This window comes from Lagenorhynchus albirostris, chromosome 1 (assembly GCF_949774975.1).
Source record: "Lagenorhynchus albirostris chromosome 1, mLagAlb1.1, whole genome shotgun sequence".
Taxonomy (NCBI): Eukaryota; Metazoa; Chordata; class Mammalia; order Artiodactyla; family Delphinidae; genus Lagenorhynchus; species Lagenorhynchus albirostris.
Genome location: NC_083095.1, coordinates 28,426,699 through 28,442,299, shown reverse-complemented (window position 1 = coordinate 28,442,299; position 15,601 = coordinate 28,426,699). Strand labels below are relative to the sequence as shown.

The following is a 15,601-nucleotide window of genomic DNA, read 5'->3' as shown; positions in this document are numbered from 1 at the left end:
ATTCACATAAATCAAAATTCTAGGAGTAGAAATAGCTTTGAGCATCTCTAGAGCCATGACTCATTATTTATTTACTTTTTATTGAAGTATAGTTTTTAAAAAATATTATTTATTTATTTAGCTGTGCCAGGTCTTAGTTGTGGTACGCGGGTTCTTCGTTGTGGCATGCGGGATCTTTAGTTGCGGCATGTGAACTCTTAGTTGTGGCATTTGGGATCTAGTTCCCTGACCAGGGATCGAACCCGGGTCCCCTGCATTGGGAGTGGGGAGTCTTAGCCACTTGACCACCAGGGAAGTCCCTGAAGTATAGTTGATTTACAATGTTGTAGTAATTTCTGCTGTACAGCAAAGTGACTCAGTTATACATGTATATACATTCTTTTTTATGTTCTTTTCCATTATGGTTTATCTCAGGAGATTTGATATAGCTCCCTGTGCTATACAGTAGGACCTTGTTTATCCATTCTAAATGTAGTAGTTTGTATCTACTAATCCCGAACTCCCAGTCCATCCCTCCCCAGATCCATGACTCTTAATAATGTCTTTGGAATGTGCTCTTGTTCTTACTTTTTGAGTTTTGCATCTCAAAGCTCTGCTTCACTCATGAGTTGTTATTCTTTGATCTAGCACTGGGGAAGGTGGCCAGTAGGAACTCCAGTTCATGTCTTTAAATCTTGTAATCCCAAAGGAAAGAACATCTTTTCTGAACATTCCAGAAGAAAGGTCCTGGGGAGGACTCTGACTGTTCCATCTTGGCTCACATATCTATCCTGGAACCAGTCCTTTGGCCAAGTAGCAAAGAGCACCGAGATGGGCCAGGCCTGGGGCCTGGCTGCAGAGGCAGGTTGGAATGGTTAGTCTGACTCAAATCATGTGGAATGCAATAGGGGAGGATTTCTTCCCCAAAGGAAGGGTTATATAACAGACCAAGAACATAATCTGCTAGCATGAGTAATGCTTTTAAAGTTCTCATCTATTCCTGTCTGCTGTCCATTCTTTTAGTTTAAAATTATTTCTTTAGAAACTATATCTCTTTCCATACTGTATTCATTATAAAACTGGAAAAGGAATTGTAGAAAATTTTCATTTTGTAATTGAAAGAAATACTCAACATAATTAGAGTGGTTAGAACTTTGTTCTCCTTGGATAGGTACCTCCAGAGACCTTCATAAATGCACAATTTTGAGAGGCTACTATAGCTTATAACGTTCTTCATAACTGCAAGTTTTGTACTGATTAGCACAATCCCAACAATAGTTTCACAAATTGTTTCTCTTGTTTATAGAGCATATAGTGGATTTGTCCACATCATTGATTTTACTACCAAATTCAACATTTCACTTTAAAATATAATTTAAAACTTCTAATTTTTGACTAATAGACAACACTTCCTTAGTCCTCTTTATATTTTCTTTATTTCCATTACTGTCATTAGCAGGTGACATTCTTTTACCAAGAAAACATTTTTTAATCACTTCATGAATCAAGGAGCAGAGAACAAAAAACTGCTTTGAGGTATGGTTGCTAGGTGGTCTGCTAGGTTCACTCATTGTTACCTAACTCCCCTGTGTACTAGTCATTTATTTCTCGTGATTAACGTTTATGTCTTGGCAAAATTACTGATTACCGTGTATGTCATGGACCTCAAGGGTTTATAATGAAAACCCTGTGATTATTAAATTCATGAATGCGAGGCTTGTACAGTATAGAACTTGATTCTGTTTTTAGCTCTGGATAATACATGCTGTAATGATCACAGCGATCAATCCTTTATCTCTGTGTCAATTTTTCTTATGAAATAAAGTTTTATGCTCATTATATAAAGAAGATGCTATATTACCAAATGTGTTTTTCAACAGTGTTGTCTCTAGTTTGTAGTAGATAAAATTACTAAATTTCTTCTGATTAGTTTTTCTTTTTCTATTTTCCTACTGAGAAAGATAATGAAGTATTTTTTCCTCACTTTTTATTATGGAAAATTTTAAACATATACCAAAGGAGAGAGAGTAGAATATTGACCTCATATACTTATGACTTGGCTTCAATAGTTAGCATATGGCCAATCTGTTGCACTTATACCAACCTACATACTTACTTAAAAGCAAATCTCAGGCATCATATCGTCTCACTACCAAATAACTTCATATGTGAGTCCAAAAGACAAGGACTCTCTCTTTCTCTCTCTCTCTCAATCCATTATTCTCTCTCTCTGCAATTCCATTATTGTGCCTAAAAAATTTTAATATACTTGCTTAATATCATCAGATAGCCAATCAGGATTCAGATTTCTTGGTTGACTCATAATTGTCTTTATATAGTTGATTGGTTTGAATCAGGATTTAAATAAGGTACTGTATTTGATATGTTTCTTAAGTCTCTTTTAATCTGTCAGAGTTCCACCTCCCGTTTATTTTCCTTTGCCATTTATTGTTATTTGTTCTGTAGAATTTTCCACATTCTGGATTTTTTTGCTTACATCCCTGTGGTAGTGCTTAATATGTCCATCTATCCCTTTTTATTTCCCAGTAACTAGATTTAGAAGCTCACACAAATACAGGATTGATTTTTATTTTTATTTTCAATTTGGCAAGAGTATTTCATAAATGGTGTTGTATACATCCTATAGAAGGGTACATCGTGTCTGCTTGTCTCTCTTTGTGATGTTAAGATTAATTCATTGATAAAGGTATTGCTAGCCTCATCTATTATTCATTGTAAAATTCTTCATCAGCCTTACACCCAGAGTTTTAGCAGCCTTTGAAAACTGCCTAAATTCACTATTTTATTATAGGTTGCGAAATGGTAATACACTAATTCTGTCATTCCTTCTTATTAGCTAGAATTTTTCTGTAAAGAACTTTATCTTATCGACTATGTATTATTTATTACCTTGAAAGCTGTTCTTACTGGATGAATGATTCTTTCTCTTTATCAGTTTTTAGAATAATGAGTCGGTTCTCTGAGCATCAATAAATCTGTGTTAATGTCTTTCCACAGAATCAAAAACTTGGTGTGGTTTGTTTCAGTTTTTAATCCATACAGTTAAAATCATTATTATTTTTAAGTATTTATATTTCTGAAACTTAAGGCTTTGGAGGTAGGGGTTTGAAGTCACCTAGCTTAGTCACCTTAAGCATGGAACCAAAATTCTGCCAGACGAGTTCCATGAGCACGGCTGAGAGTTTTCAAAATTATTTTCTAGTTCAAAATTCAACCTTCTTTCAACTTCTGTAGCAGTGCTTTGCTACTGATTGTTATTTTCCCCAATCATAACAATTAGCTGACATACAGAAAATAGTTTTTAAATTTAGAGTTGGAAAGAATCACATTGATACGGAGTGGACTTCTTGGATACAAACTCTTTGTTTTATTGTATATAGTGTATTTGCATAAAAACAAGATCTTTTTTTTGTCCTTACAGATTATTCATCTACTTTAGGGGTTGACATTTACTTGACACCCTAATCTGGTGTTTCGAAGTCTCTCTCAATCCTCTTTCCTGCATTAATTGAGAGGATGACATGGATGAAAAATAAGCAATAGGAACTGATGAATCCCCAAGGACCAGTGATCCTGTTTTCATGCAAATATCTGCACTGATAAAGATGATGGAAAGAAAAAAATGCAAAAAATATTTGTCCTCAAAACAAGATTGTTTGTCACTTCCCTGGAGCATTGTTAAATGTTAGTATAGAGATAATGTGAACCTTCTAGGGCTGATAGTAACTAGAGTGTATCTTTTGGAAGATGAACCCTGCCCTTTGATTTGGTACATTTTTATGCCTCAGACAACTCTTTTGGTGTGCAGATTTTGGAATGCAATAATGTTTTGTATAGGTATTTATAGCTTTTCATGATTGGGGCCCTCTGACTTGATTTGGGCAGTTAATTTATGTGAAATTCCCATGAAAAATATAAAAAACTGCCTTACCATATAAAGAATTCCATTTCTGTTACTTCCATCTGAGTTCAGTGTCCTTCCTGTTTACTGAAACTATTGTAGTCACCTTCTAACTGCCCTCCCTGCCTTTCAACTACCTCATATCAGTCCATCTTTTTTACCACTAACAGGTTAATTTTTCCAAAGTACCATTTGCTTCTGTTTGTCCTTTGCTCTTAAGTCATTAGTAGTACTTCATTACCCATATGATAAAATTCAGATTCCTTAGCATGGCATTCAGAATCCTCTTCACTCGGGGCCGAGCCTAATGTCTAGCCTTCTTACTTCTCCTCTACCAGAACACCATGCATTGTCCTCATTTGAAATATTCTTCCCGGAACACTCCCCCATCTTCTTAATTCTATTCATGCTATTCCTTTTTCTCAGAAAACCCTCCCTGACCTATTTCTAATATTAGGACTTTTATTTGTCCTTCATTATTCAGCCAGAATCTACCTCTTTTATCAGCCTTTCCTTTTTATACCCGATCTGGAAAGTGAAATCGCTTTCTTGGCCTCCCAAATTGCTCCTAGAGCAGTTCGTTTGTTTCATTTTATCATTCTGGGAGATTTTTGGTACGTGTCTTATCTCTTGGATTAATTGTAACTCTTTAAGGTGAGAATCATATTTTGGGGCTGTCTTTGTAGCCCACAGAGTACCTGGCATATGGTAAACATGCAATGTGTATTTGCTGATTGAATGCATGATCAACTACTTGATGCCTTTAGATGAAATGACAGATTAAAAAAATTTATTTTATTATGTATATATATTTTTATTTTTGGCTGCATTGGGTCTTCATTGCTGCGCGCAGGTTTTTTCTAGTTGCTGCGAGCAGGGGCTACTCTTCTTTGCGGTGTGCGGGCTTCTCATTGCAGTGGCTTCTCTTGTTGCGGAGCAGGGGCTCTAGGCACGCGGGCTTCAGTAGCTGTGGAGCATGCGCTCAGTAGTTGTGGCTTGCGGGCTCTAGAGCTCAGGCTCAGTAGTTGTGGCACACGGGCTTAGTTGCTCCACGGCATGTGAGATCTTCCCAGACCAGGGATCAAACCTGTGGTCCCCTGCATTGGCAGGTGGATTCTTAACCACTGGGCCACCAGGGAAGTCCTGAAATGACAGATTTTTAAAATGAAATCCACTGACTTAAAACTGAAAAAGTGGAAGCGTCTAGAAATTGTTCTTTTTCTGGATAGTCTGTGTTTTAGTGATGAGAAGTAACATTTGAAGTTCTCATAATGTCTGGAATTTTTCTCTTATGACCGTGGATGATCAACCACCCATAGTAAAGATAATGTGAAGCTTGTTGGTAATGGTTTGGTTTTATCTTCTACCTGACCCCTACTCCATTGCTATTATGATCTGGGCATGATCCTGATTTAGTCATGTTAAGTTGCAACAGAACGTACCTTGTTTTATTCCTAAGACCCATTGAACCCAGTAAATCCTACTGAATACTGATTCTCAACAGTTTTTGTCCTTTTTTAAAAAAGGTTTCCCCCGTCTTTGAAAGCTACAAACCTTGTAGTAGTTATGCAGATGACCTACTTACTGGCTATATTCAAGATAATTTTTAAATAGGATGTGATGATTGGGAAAGCAGAAGACCGTGCCATTTGAAACTAGGGCTAAAGCTTGGGGTTCTGATGCATTTCTTCTTTTTCCTTTTTTTATAATAGCTTTACTGGTATGTAATTCACATACCCTGCAATTCATTTATTAATAGTGTGCAATTCAATGATTTTGGGTATATTCAGAGTTGTGCAGCCATCACCACAATCAATTTTGGAACATATTCGTCACCCCTCAAAGAAATTCTGTACCCATTAGCAGTCACTCCTCATTTTCCCCCAAACTCCATAGGCCTAGGCCACCAAGGATATGCTTTCTGTGTCTATGAATTTCTACTGTGGACATTTCATATAAATGGAGTCATATAATATATGGTCTTCTGTGACTGGTTTCTTTCACTTAACATAGTGTTTTCATTGTTCATCTATGTTGTAACATGTATCAATACTTCATTTCATTTTTAGGATTGAATAATATTCTACTGTATAGATCTATTTATCTACCAGTTATTCACATTATGTTTATCCACTAGTTGGTGGACATTTGGGTTATTTCCTCTATTCAGCTAGTGTGAATAATGCTGCTGTGAGCATTCATGTACAGGTATTTATGTGGACATATGTTTTCGTTCTCTTTAGCTTATAACTAGGAGTGGAATTTCTGGGTCATATGGTAACTCTACATCTAACCTTTGGAGGAACTGTCAGACTATTTTCAATACTGACTCTGCACCATTTAACATTCCCACCAGCAATGTATGAAGGTTCCAATTTCTCAACACCTTGCCAATGCTTATTATTTGTTTTTTAAAAATTATTACATAATCCATCCTAGTGGATATATTATGAGAAGTGATATCTCATTGTGCTTTGGATTTGCATTTGCCTAATAACTAGTGATATTGAGCATGTTTTCATGTGCTTATTGGCTAGTTGTATATCTTCTTTAGAGACCTGTATTCAGATCGTTTGCCCATTTTAAAATTGGATTATTTGTATTTTTATTATTGAGTTATATGAGTTCTTTATTCTAGAAACAGGTCGCTTATTCAATATATAATTTGCAAAAGGTTTTCTTACATTCTGTGGGTTGTCTTCTTACTTTCTGGATGGTATTCTTTGGGACACAAAAGTTTAATTTTGATGAAGTCCAATTTATCAGTTATTTCTTTTGTTGGTTACATTTTGATGTCATACCTAAGATACCGTTTCCTAATTTAAGGTCCTAAAGATTTATGCCTGTGCTTTCTTCTAAGAGTTTTATTCTTAGCTCTTATAGGTATTTGATCCATTTTAGATTAATTTTTTATATATATTGTGAAGTAGGGATCCCAATTCATTCTTCTGAGTGTGGATATCCAGTTGTTTCAGCACCATTTGTTGAAAAGACTATTCCCTTCCCATTGAATTGTCTTGGCATTTTTGTTAAAAATCAGTTGACCACAAACATGAGGGTTTATTTCTGGATTCTCAGTTCTATTCCATTGACCTATATTTCTGTCCTTATGCCAGTCCCTCACTGTCTTGATTACTGTAACTTTGTAATAAGTTTTGAAATTGGAATGTGTGAGTTTTCCAACTTTGTTCTTCTTTTTCAAGATTTGTTTTTGGCTATTCTGGATCCGATGAATTTCCATAGGAATTTTAACTTGTCAGTTGTTGCAATGAGGTCAGCTGGGATTTTGGTAAGGATTGCATTGAATCTGTAGATCAGTTTGGGGAGTATTGCCATCTTAATGAAATTAAGGTGATTCATGAAAGTGGTATGTCTTTCTGTTTATTCAGGTCTCCTTTAATTTCTTTGAACAATGTTTTGTAGTTTTCAAAGTATAAGTTTTACACTTAATTTGTTAAAATTTATTCCTAAGTATTTTAATTTTTTGATGCTATTATAAATGGAATTGTTTTCTTAATTTCATTTTCAGTTTGCTCATTGCTACTGTAGAGAAATGCAATTAATTTTTGTATATTGATCTTATATCCTGCAACTTTACTGAACTCATTTATTAGTTCTAATTGTGTTTTAGTAGATTACTTAAGATTTTTCTCTATACAGAATTATGTCATATGCAAATAGAGGTATTTTACTTCTTCATTTCCAATCATCCAGCCCTTCCTTCCTTTCTTCCTCCCTCCCTTCTTTCTTTCTTTTCTCTTTTCCTTTCCTTTTTTTTTCTTTTTTTGCCTAATTGCCCTGGCTAGAAATTCTAGTACAGTGTTAAATAGAAGTGGCAAGAGTGGACATTCTTGTGTTCCTCCTGATCTTAGGGAGAAAGCACTAAGTCTGATATTAGATTTTTTGTACATGCCCTTTGTCAGTTTGAGGATGTTATCCTTTTTTTTTTTTTTTTGGCTGCACTGTGAGGCTTGTGGGATCTTATTTCCCTGACCAGGGATTGAACTCGTGCCATGGCAGTGAAAGCATGGAGTCCTAACCACTGGACTGCCAAAGAACTCCCTGAGGATGTTATCTTTTATTCTTAGTTTGTTGAGTGTTTTTATCATGAAGAGGTTGAATCTGATGCATTTGTTGTTGATTACACTTCACCATATACCATATAATAAAAATCTCAATTTGATTTATACTCATTTACTTGTACTGGTTTGAAATTACCTTGTATTATAAAGAAAAGATTGGTAAAAAGTTATTAAGTAAAGATTGGTAAAGTAAAGATTGGTAAAAAGTTATTAAGATCACACTGAGTATATTACTGTCTAAAAAAGCTTTAAGAAATTTAGCTTATTTTGATATAAGTAGTTGCTTCTGCTAATTTATCATTTAATCCTGTATGTTCATTTAGCTGTTTCGGTAGGACTATTATTTGGCTAAATTTAATCACTTACCAGTTTTTAAAAAGCAGCATTTTATTGTAAAAAAGGTTGAGACTTCCCCATTAAAACCTATGTCATCCCTGTAGTCTACACTGATGAAGTTGTCTGTACCAGAAATTATTTGGTATAACTTCCTTCCTTCTTTCCTCCCTTTCTCTTTTCTCTTCTTTTTTTTTTTCGGTATGTGGGCCTCTCACTGCCGTGGCTTTTCCCGTTGCGGAGCACAGGCTCCGGATGCGCAGGCTCACCGGCCATGGCTCACGGGCCCAGCCGCTCCGCGGCATGTGGGATCCTCCCAAAACCGGGGCACGAACCCATGTCCCCTGCATCGGCAGGCAGACTCTCAACCGCTGCGCCACCAGGGAAGCCCCTCTTTTCTTTTCTTTCTTTTTTATTTATTTTTTGTCTATGTGGCGGAGCATGCAGGATCCTAGTTCCCCAACCAGGGATGGAACCCTCACTCCCTGCAGTGGAAGTTCAGAGCCCTAGGCACTGGACCACCAGGGAATTCCCTGGTACAACTTTCTTTGGTGGTGGTACCAAAGAAAAACTTCTGCTTCCAAGCTAGGCTGTGGTAAAGTAGACTTCTCCACCATCTAGGTATGTGGTTTTTGAAAAAGTGACCATTTGTAGTAGTTAGAAATTGTTTCCCATATAGAGAAAATTGTAAAGAACAGTTAGCTCTTTTAATTTCTTATTTTAATCTGTGAAGGGGGGCAGGGAGAGAATAGGTGGGACTCTTACACCCTGGATATTCTTCTTTGTGGCCTGACATCAGACTTCTTTGACTGGCTTACTTTACAAAGCCTGTACCTCTATCTATAATAGTTAGAAGTTAAATTAACTGTACTTGATTGATTGAGGAGAAAAATGATTTTTCACTAGCCTTTAACCTCTAGATGGCAGTATGAGTCTTACTGTACTTCTGGCTTTTCCTCTACCCATATCTCTTGAACTGGGTTTCTGATTTAGGTACAAATTCTTATGTCTTTACTGGACTACTTGCCTAACTTTGTTGATGCCTTACTTGATTTTTAACTTTTTATTTTTCCTTTTCATCTCTCCACATTAAAAAAAAAATTCCCTTCTTGTTTGTTTTTTTGTTTTTTTTGTTTTTTTGTGGTACGCGGGCCTCTCACTGTTGTGGCCTCTCCCGTTGCGGAGCACAGGCTCCGGATGCGCAGGCTCAGCGGCCATGGTTCACGGGCCTAGCCACTCTGTGGCATGTGGGATCTTCCCGGACCGGGGCACGAACCCGTGTCCCCTGTATCGGCAGGCGGACTCTCAACCACTGCGCCACCAGGGAAGCCCCAAGTAAATGATTCTGAAAGGAAGGTAGAGGAGATAAGCTCCATAGAGTACTAAGAACTTTTGGGATAGGGGAGAAGAGGCAATTACATTAGATTGCTACAGGAATGGCAGATAAGTTTCATTTTGTATGTCAACGTAGATTGATTAGTAAGGATTTCCTAGGGCTGCTGAATTGAGGATTTTGAGGAATCTTGATTCAGATAAGTCAATTAGTGTTGTCTGCTGTGGACCAGGGAAAGGGGTGTGGTAGTATTTGCTATTTCTGGATCATTGAAAATAGACCTTAAACAACACAGGTTTTTGATGGATGGAAATGGGAAGGGACCATATTCCAGGTGGAGTGAACATTTGGAGCAAGGAAGTTTGAAAGAACAGCTCAAGGAACAGTATGAGTGATTTAATCTGGTCTTTACGGAGCCCAGTTTATATTAGAGGTCATAAGGAATAAGAGTAGGGAGATGGGGGCTGGACTGAGGAGGGCCTTGTACTCTTGGGGGTGAGGAATTAGACATAGGTAATGGGGAGCATGTGAAATATTCTTTAAAAAGTATTTTAATGGCTATAACATTAACTATATTTTCATTATAGATGGTTTGTAGAGATATTTTATTTACTAAAAGACACTTTACCACAAATCTGTTTATTATAAAGAAGAAAGCAGAAATGACCCTAGCCTTACAAGTAAAAGATAACTACTGTGACCATTTGATGTGTTTCCTGGCCCTCCCTTTTCTCTTTATGTAGGGATGTGTGTGTTTACATTTTTTCTTGTTCCCATATGTATACACAGACATGCTTTTTAACATAACCGAGACTGTAGTGTATGTATATAGTTTTTGCCTATGCTTTTTTTCCCATTCATTCTATCTTAAGTATTTTTCTGTGTCATTAAAAATTCTACCACTGAAAATTTCTGAGTAGGGAAGTCACACACCTTTAAGAGGCATCATGCATAGGACAGAATGTAATGGTAGAGACAGGAGGCTGGAAGCTAGCAAGGACTGTGAGTCCAGCAAGAAGAATTGAGGGCTTGAATGAATGGTGGCAGTGATAATGGAAAGAAGCATACCAACAGTAGATGTTTCAGGTATATCATTTTCAGGACTAGGTAGGTAAACTGTCTGGATGAATCTTAGGGGGTAAACTGTGATTAGAGTTTACCATGATGTTTTGAGCCTGCTTAATGACAGGGAAGTCAGAAAGAGGAGAGAGATTTGGTTAAACTAAAAAAATCACCTAATTCTTTTACATGTCCCTTAGTAGGCAGGCATCTGAATTGTTTTAGAAATAAGTACAAGCCATTTGTATAGGTTGGTGTTATTAATAGGATGAAAACAATGCTTTTGTCTAGTCACATCACCTAGGTAACATGTAATGTTTTAGATAGTTATTTGTTTTCTCAGGGAAATGAGTGTGTGAAATAGGCTATTCATAACTTCAGAAATGGATTTTTGGGGTTCCTATAAGCTTTGGCAGATCATTAAGCCTCTCAGTTGAATAAATTACGTTCACATAGTTTTCTTCCACAGTAGTTCTTTTTCATTCAGTTAGCTACCTATAGCTATTCAGGAAATTGTTATGGCCTTTGTATATGGTAGACATCCAAATCTTTGTTAACTAGAAAAAAATTTCAGTAGTTTACATTTGAATAACTGTAATTGGCCCAAAATATTTGATGTTGACGCATCTATTAATTAACAGTAACATTTGGATTATATCAGCGCCAGGGTTAAGTCTTCCTATGAGTGAAGACTGAATTTTACATGTAGTTGGAGATTTGTGGGATCTCTAATTGAGAAGGAAGTATACTGCCAAATTGTCTTGCAGAAAGGCCCTTCCTACCCCTACCTCCTTGCTAACACCAAGTATTATAATTTTTTAAAGTCATTGGCAACTTGATAGGCAGAATATTAATATCTTGTTTTTATGTTCATTTCTTCACTTGTAAAAATGAACTTTTTTCATGTTTCTTGATCATCTCTGTTAACAAGAACTGGAATTGAAGAAAATATAATTTAAATTATTTTAACCTGAAAAATAAAGCCAGCAAACTTGATTCAAAAGCACCGTATGGGCAGTGTTGTAATCTGCATTTCTCAAGTACCAGTTGTTTTCTTTGTTTTATGCATTACCATACCATCTCACCATAGTCATTAGCATGGCATCCTATTTAGGTAGTAATACAGTATAAAATCTAGAAATCCCACTTTGAAGGGATTAGGGGTATTCCTTATAATTAGAAATTGTCAACTTAGTCTTAAGTATTTTGTTTTTAAAAATGTATTAAGATAATGGGGAAAAAAACATGCCATTATTTCTCATTTTTCCCTTGGTTAACAAATTAGGATACACAAAGCCTCAAATTACCTTTAAGGCTTATAAGCATTCATATCTTTTATCCATTAGTCAAGTTATTTCATAAACCCAACATTGCCTCTGAAATGGTTTTACACACAAAGAGGATTTTACCGTAAAATGCTTGGGGTGTTTTATTCTCTTCTGATTTGGGGGTGGGGAGGAGAAGGATGGAAGTAAGCAGGCAGGGCTTAAATTAATTTGTTCGGGGTTGGTTTCAAAGTAGCATTCTGCATAGTTCTACAAAATGTATAATAGGTAAGGGGATGTACATAGTGAAAGAATTTAAAGTCAACATTGAATAACCAAGTGAATTATAGTTTATTTATACAGTAGAAGACAGTATAGCCATTAAAAATCTTGTTAAAGCAATAAAGAGCATTTAAGGACAGAAGAATGCTCATTATTATGTAAGGATAATTGCAAGTGAAAATGCAAATGAAAAACTGCAGAACACAAGTCAGCAGTTTTTTTTCCTTCCTTTTCTTTTTTCTCTTTTTTGTTTTGTTTTGAGAGCATGGGTGTAGACAAATGACTGGAAGGAAAAATACCAGTATGTTTTAATGGCTATCTTGAGTGATTTAAAAAAAAATTTTTTCTGAAATTTCTAAATCATCAACAATGGTTACATTCTATTCTGAATAGGGGAAAGCTATCTAAAAAAATAAAGAAAAATTATGTCCCATTCTAGAAACAAAATTATAGTTACTTGAAAGATCTGTCTTCTAATATCCTGCACAGTTAAAATTTTAAACTCTTTTATGGACTGTTTCTAAATAAAAATGACTAGATCCATTAACAACAATTGATCATTTTAAGCAAGCGATGAATAGCAAAGTGAAAGTTAATGATACTTCATTTCCCATCCTTAGCATGTCCTTCCAGAAGTTTGGGAACAAAAGGAATGGTAAGCTGTTAAGTCAGGGGCAAGAGATGATTTAGTTGGCAAAAGAGGCATCTTTTCATAAACAAACCTTGGCCAAGATTTTGTCCAGCTTTATGTTTCCAGCCATTCTTCCCTGTAGCTGGAGAACTGAACTCTAGTATTAACTACTCAGTAGGCGCAAAGAACCATTTAGAATGTATGTTAGTCTTAAATGGAATTGCAGCTGTTTGGTCAAGAAGTAAAATGGACCTAATAATTTTTTTTCCTTTTGGCTTGGAATATATAGCTTTGTTATGACGAAGAGGAGAGGAGAACGGAATAATTGCAGTAGGTATGCATATGAGTTGAGTTTCTTTCCAGGCTTTGGGTGTAAGAATGACTGTTTCTGCTCCTGGGGAAGTAAACTGACATTTTCTGATTTTTTTTGGTTTGTTTATTCATTTAGTTTTTGACATCTAGAGATTTCAACAAAATGAAGAGTGTTTTTTTGTTTTAAATGTAATATCAGTTTCTTTTCTTTTTTTTCTTAGTTCGTAATACTGTTTTGTGTCAGAAATATGATCTGGGAGGGTGATGATATTGCATGAGAATTTATAGGTGATGACAGAGCGCTTTGCTGTAGGAAATCTAGAAAAATATTGACTTTTTGTATCTAGAAGGGAAGTATCTCTAACCAGTAAGTCTAAATTAAAAGCTTGGCAAAAGCTGCCAATGTTTGGTGTAACTGAAAAAGATTTGAGAAATATAATGTAAAAATAGAATGGTATTTTTAAAGGAAGAACTGTTACATTTGATTGACTCTAGTATAGGAGAATACATTTAAAATTGGTTGGGTAATAGTGAAGAATCCTTTGAGAGGACAGTTGAATTTGACAGGGTGACGTTTTGGATACAGAATACAAAGAGAAAAGAACTAAAATAAGACTTCAGATTCAGGATATAAAAATATTCCACTGTTCCATCATCTTTTTGTTCTTTAATAAAGTTTTCAAAATGGAATTATAATATACATAGAGAAAAGTACACAAATTATAAGGTACAGCTCAATGAATTTTTATAAAAACACTCCCATATAACCACACCCAGAACAGATCAAGAAATAGAACCTTTCCTATATATAATACCTCCTTCATACCCCTCTCAGTCATTACCTGCCCTTTGCCCAAAGGCAAGCACTATTGTGACTTATAATATCATAAAAGAGTTTTGCTTGTTTTTGAGCTTTATATAAATGGCATCACAAACTGTATACTCTTTTGTTTCTGGCTTCTTTTGCTCAACATTTTGATTATGACCTTCATCCATGTCATTGTCTTTAACAGTCATTTGCTTATTTTCATTGCTGTGTGGTGTATCATTGTAAGAATACAATGTGATTAATTTTTTCATTCTACTAATAATGGACATTTGGACTATTTCCAGCTTTTGCCTATTACAAGTAAATACTATGAGCATTCTTGGTATATGTCTTTTTATGGTACATGCATTTTTGTTGTGTATATAACTAGGAGCAGAATTGCTAGGTTGTGGATGTGTGTGTGCATAACTATCTAGCTTTAGTAGATAGTTCCAAACAGTTTTCCAAAGTGGTTATACCAATTTACAAGCCCACAGGCAATTTCATTTGTTCTATGTTGTTACCAACAGATACATTCTCAGTCTATTAGTATCTAGCTATTAAAATAGATAGAATAGTATCTCAATGTAGTTTTAATTTTCATTTCCCTAGTGACTGATGAGATTGCTTTTTCATGTTTACTGAACATTCGGATAACCTCTTTTGTGAAGTGCTTATTGGTATCTCTTGCCCTTCTTTAAAAACTGGATTGTCAATTTAAAAATTGATTTGCAAGTGTTCTTTATATGTCTCTGATATGCATCCTTTGTCAGTTATGTAAATTGCAAATATCTTACCCCACTCTGTGGCTTACCTTTTCACCTTCTTAATGGTGTATTTTAATGAACCAAAGATTGTTTTTTCTCTTAAATTTATGTTTTGTCAAGTTTTAAATCTCTTTAAAAAGTTTCAAGAATAGTACAATAAATACTTGTGTACCCTCTACTTGTTTATCAGTTGTTAACATGTCAGATTGGCTTTATCTATATATATTTAATTTTAAATTTTATTGTTTTATTCTTGAGCTGTTTGAGAACTAGCTGCAGACACCATGACACTTCATAAATACTTTAGCATTATTTCTTAAGGACAAGGACATTCTCCTACACATCTACAATACAGTTAACACACTGAAGAAATTTAACATAATACAATATGATTATCCCGATATGCAATCCATATTCAGATTTCTCTAATTTAAACAGAAATTTTGAATTTTAGTTTGGCAATATTTTCCCTTTTTGTTAATGCCACCCCTGTCATTTTAATTTAGGTTGTGATAATGTCAAAGCTGTAGTATTTTAGAAATAAATAGTAAATTACTAGTGTAACTTGGGCTGGCTAGTTCTTTTCTTCTCTCACTTCTTCTCCCCCTTGGGAATATCAGAATATCATTATTGCTATTGAATGAAAGAATTCAAATAGAGGAAGTGAAGGTATGTTTTCCTCAGCTCACTGGTTTCCTGATTTGATGTGTAAGTTTCCTGACAATCTTGTTGAGTGATGCATTTTTATATGTGTTACCATTTGTCATTTGCAAATCCTTGGAAAACCACTTTCCTTGAAGAACCAAAGCATCTTAACTGTCTTCTCTG

General features: G+C 35.4%; 1 protein-coding gene across 9 annotated transcripts in view; it reads left to right on the top strand.

Annotated features, from left to right (window-relative positions):
* LIN52 (lin-52 DREAM MuvB core complex component) overlaps positions 1-15,601 on the top strand; it is a 118,844-nt gene that overhangs the window by 13,174 nt on the left and 90,069 nt on the right. The window contains exons 6-7 of one of the 9 annotated variants that reach the window (XR_009543537.1): positions 689-853; positions 3,422-4,042. The exons of 4 other annotated variants lie outside the window; for them this stretch is intronic. Coding sequence is in view for 3 of the 5 variants with exons in the window: in XM_060166530.1 (XP_060022513.1) it covers positions 3,422-3,465 (44 nt within the window). In the remaining 2 variants the exon portion in view is untranslated. Of the gene's footprint in view, positions 1-688; positions 1,741-3,421; positions 4,043-13,175; positions 13,221-15,601 lie in introns of those variants that run through there. 4 more of the 9 variants (XR_009543536.1, XM_060166494.1, XM_060166530.1 and 1 more) reach the window with 4 other exon arrangements.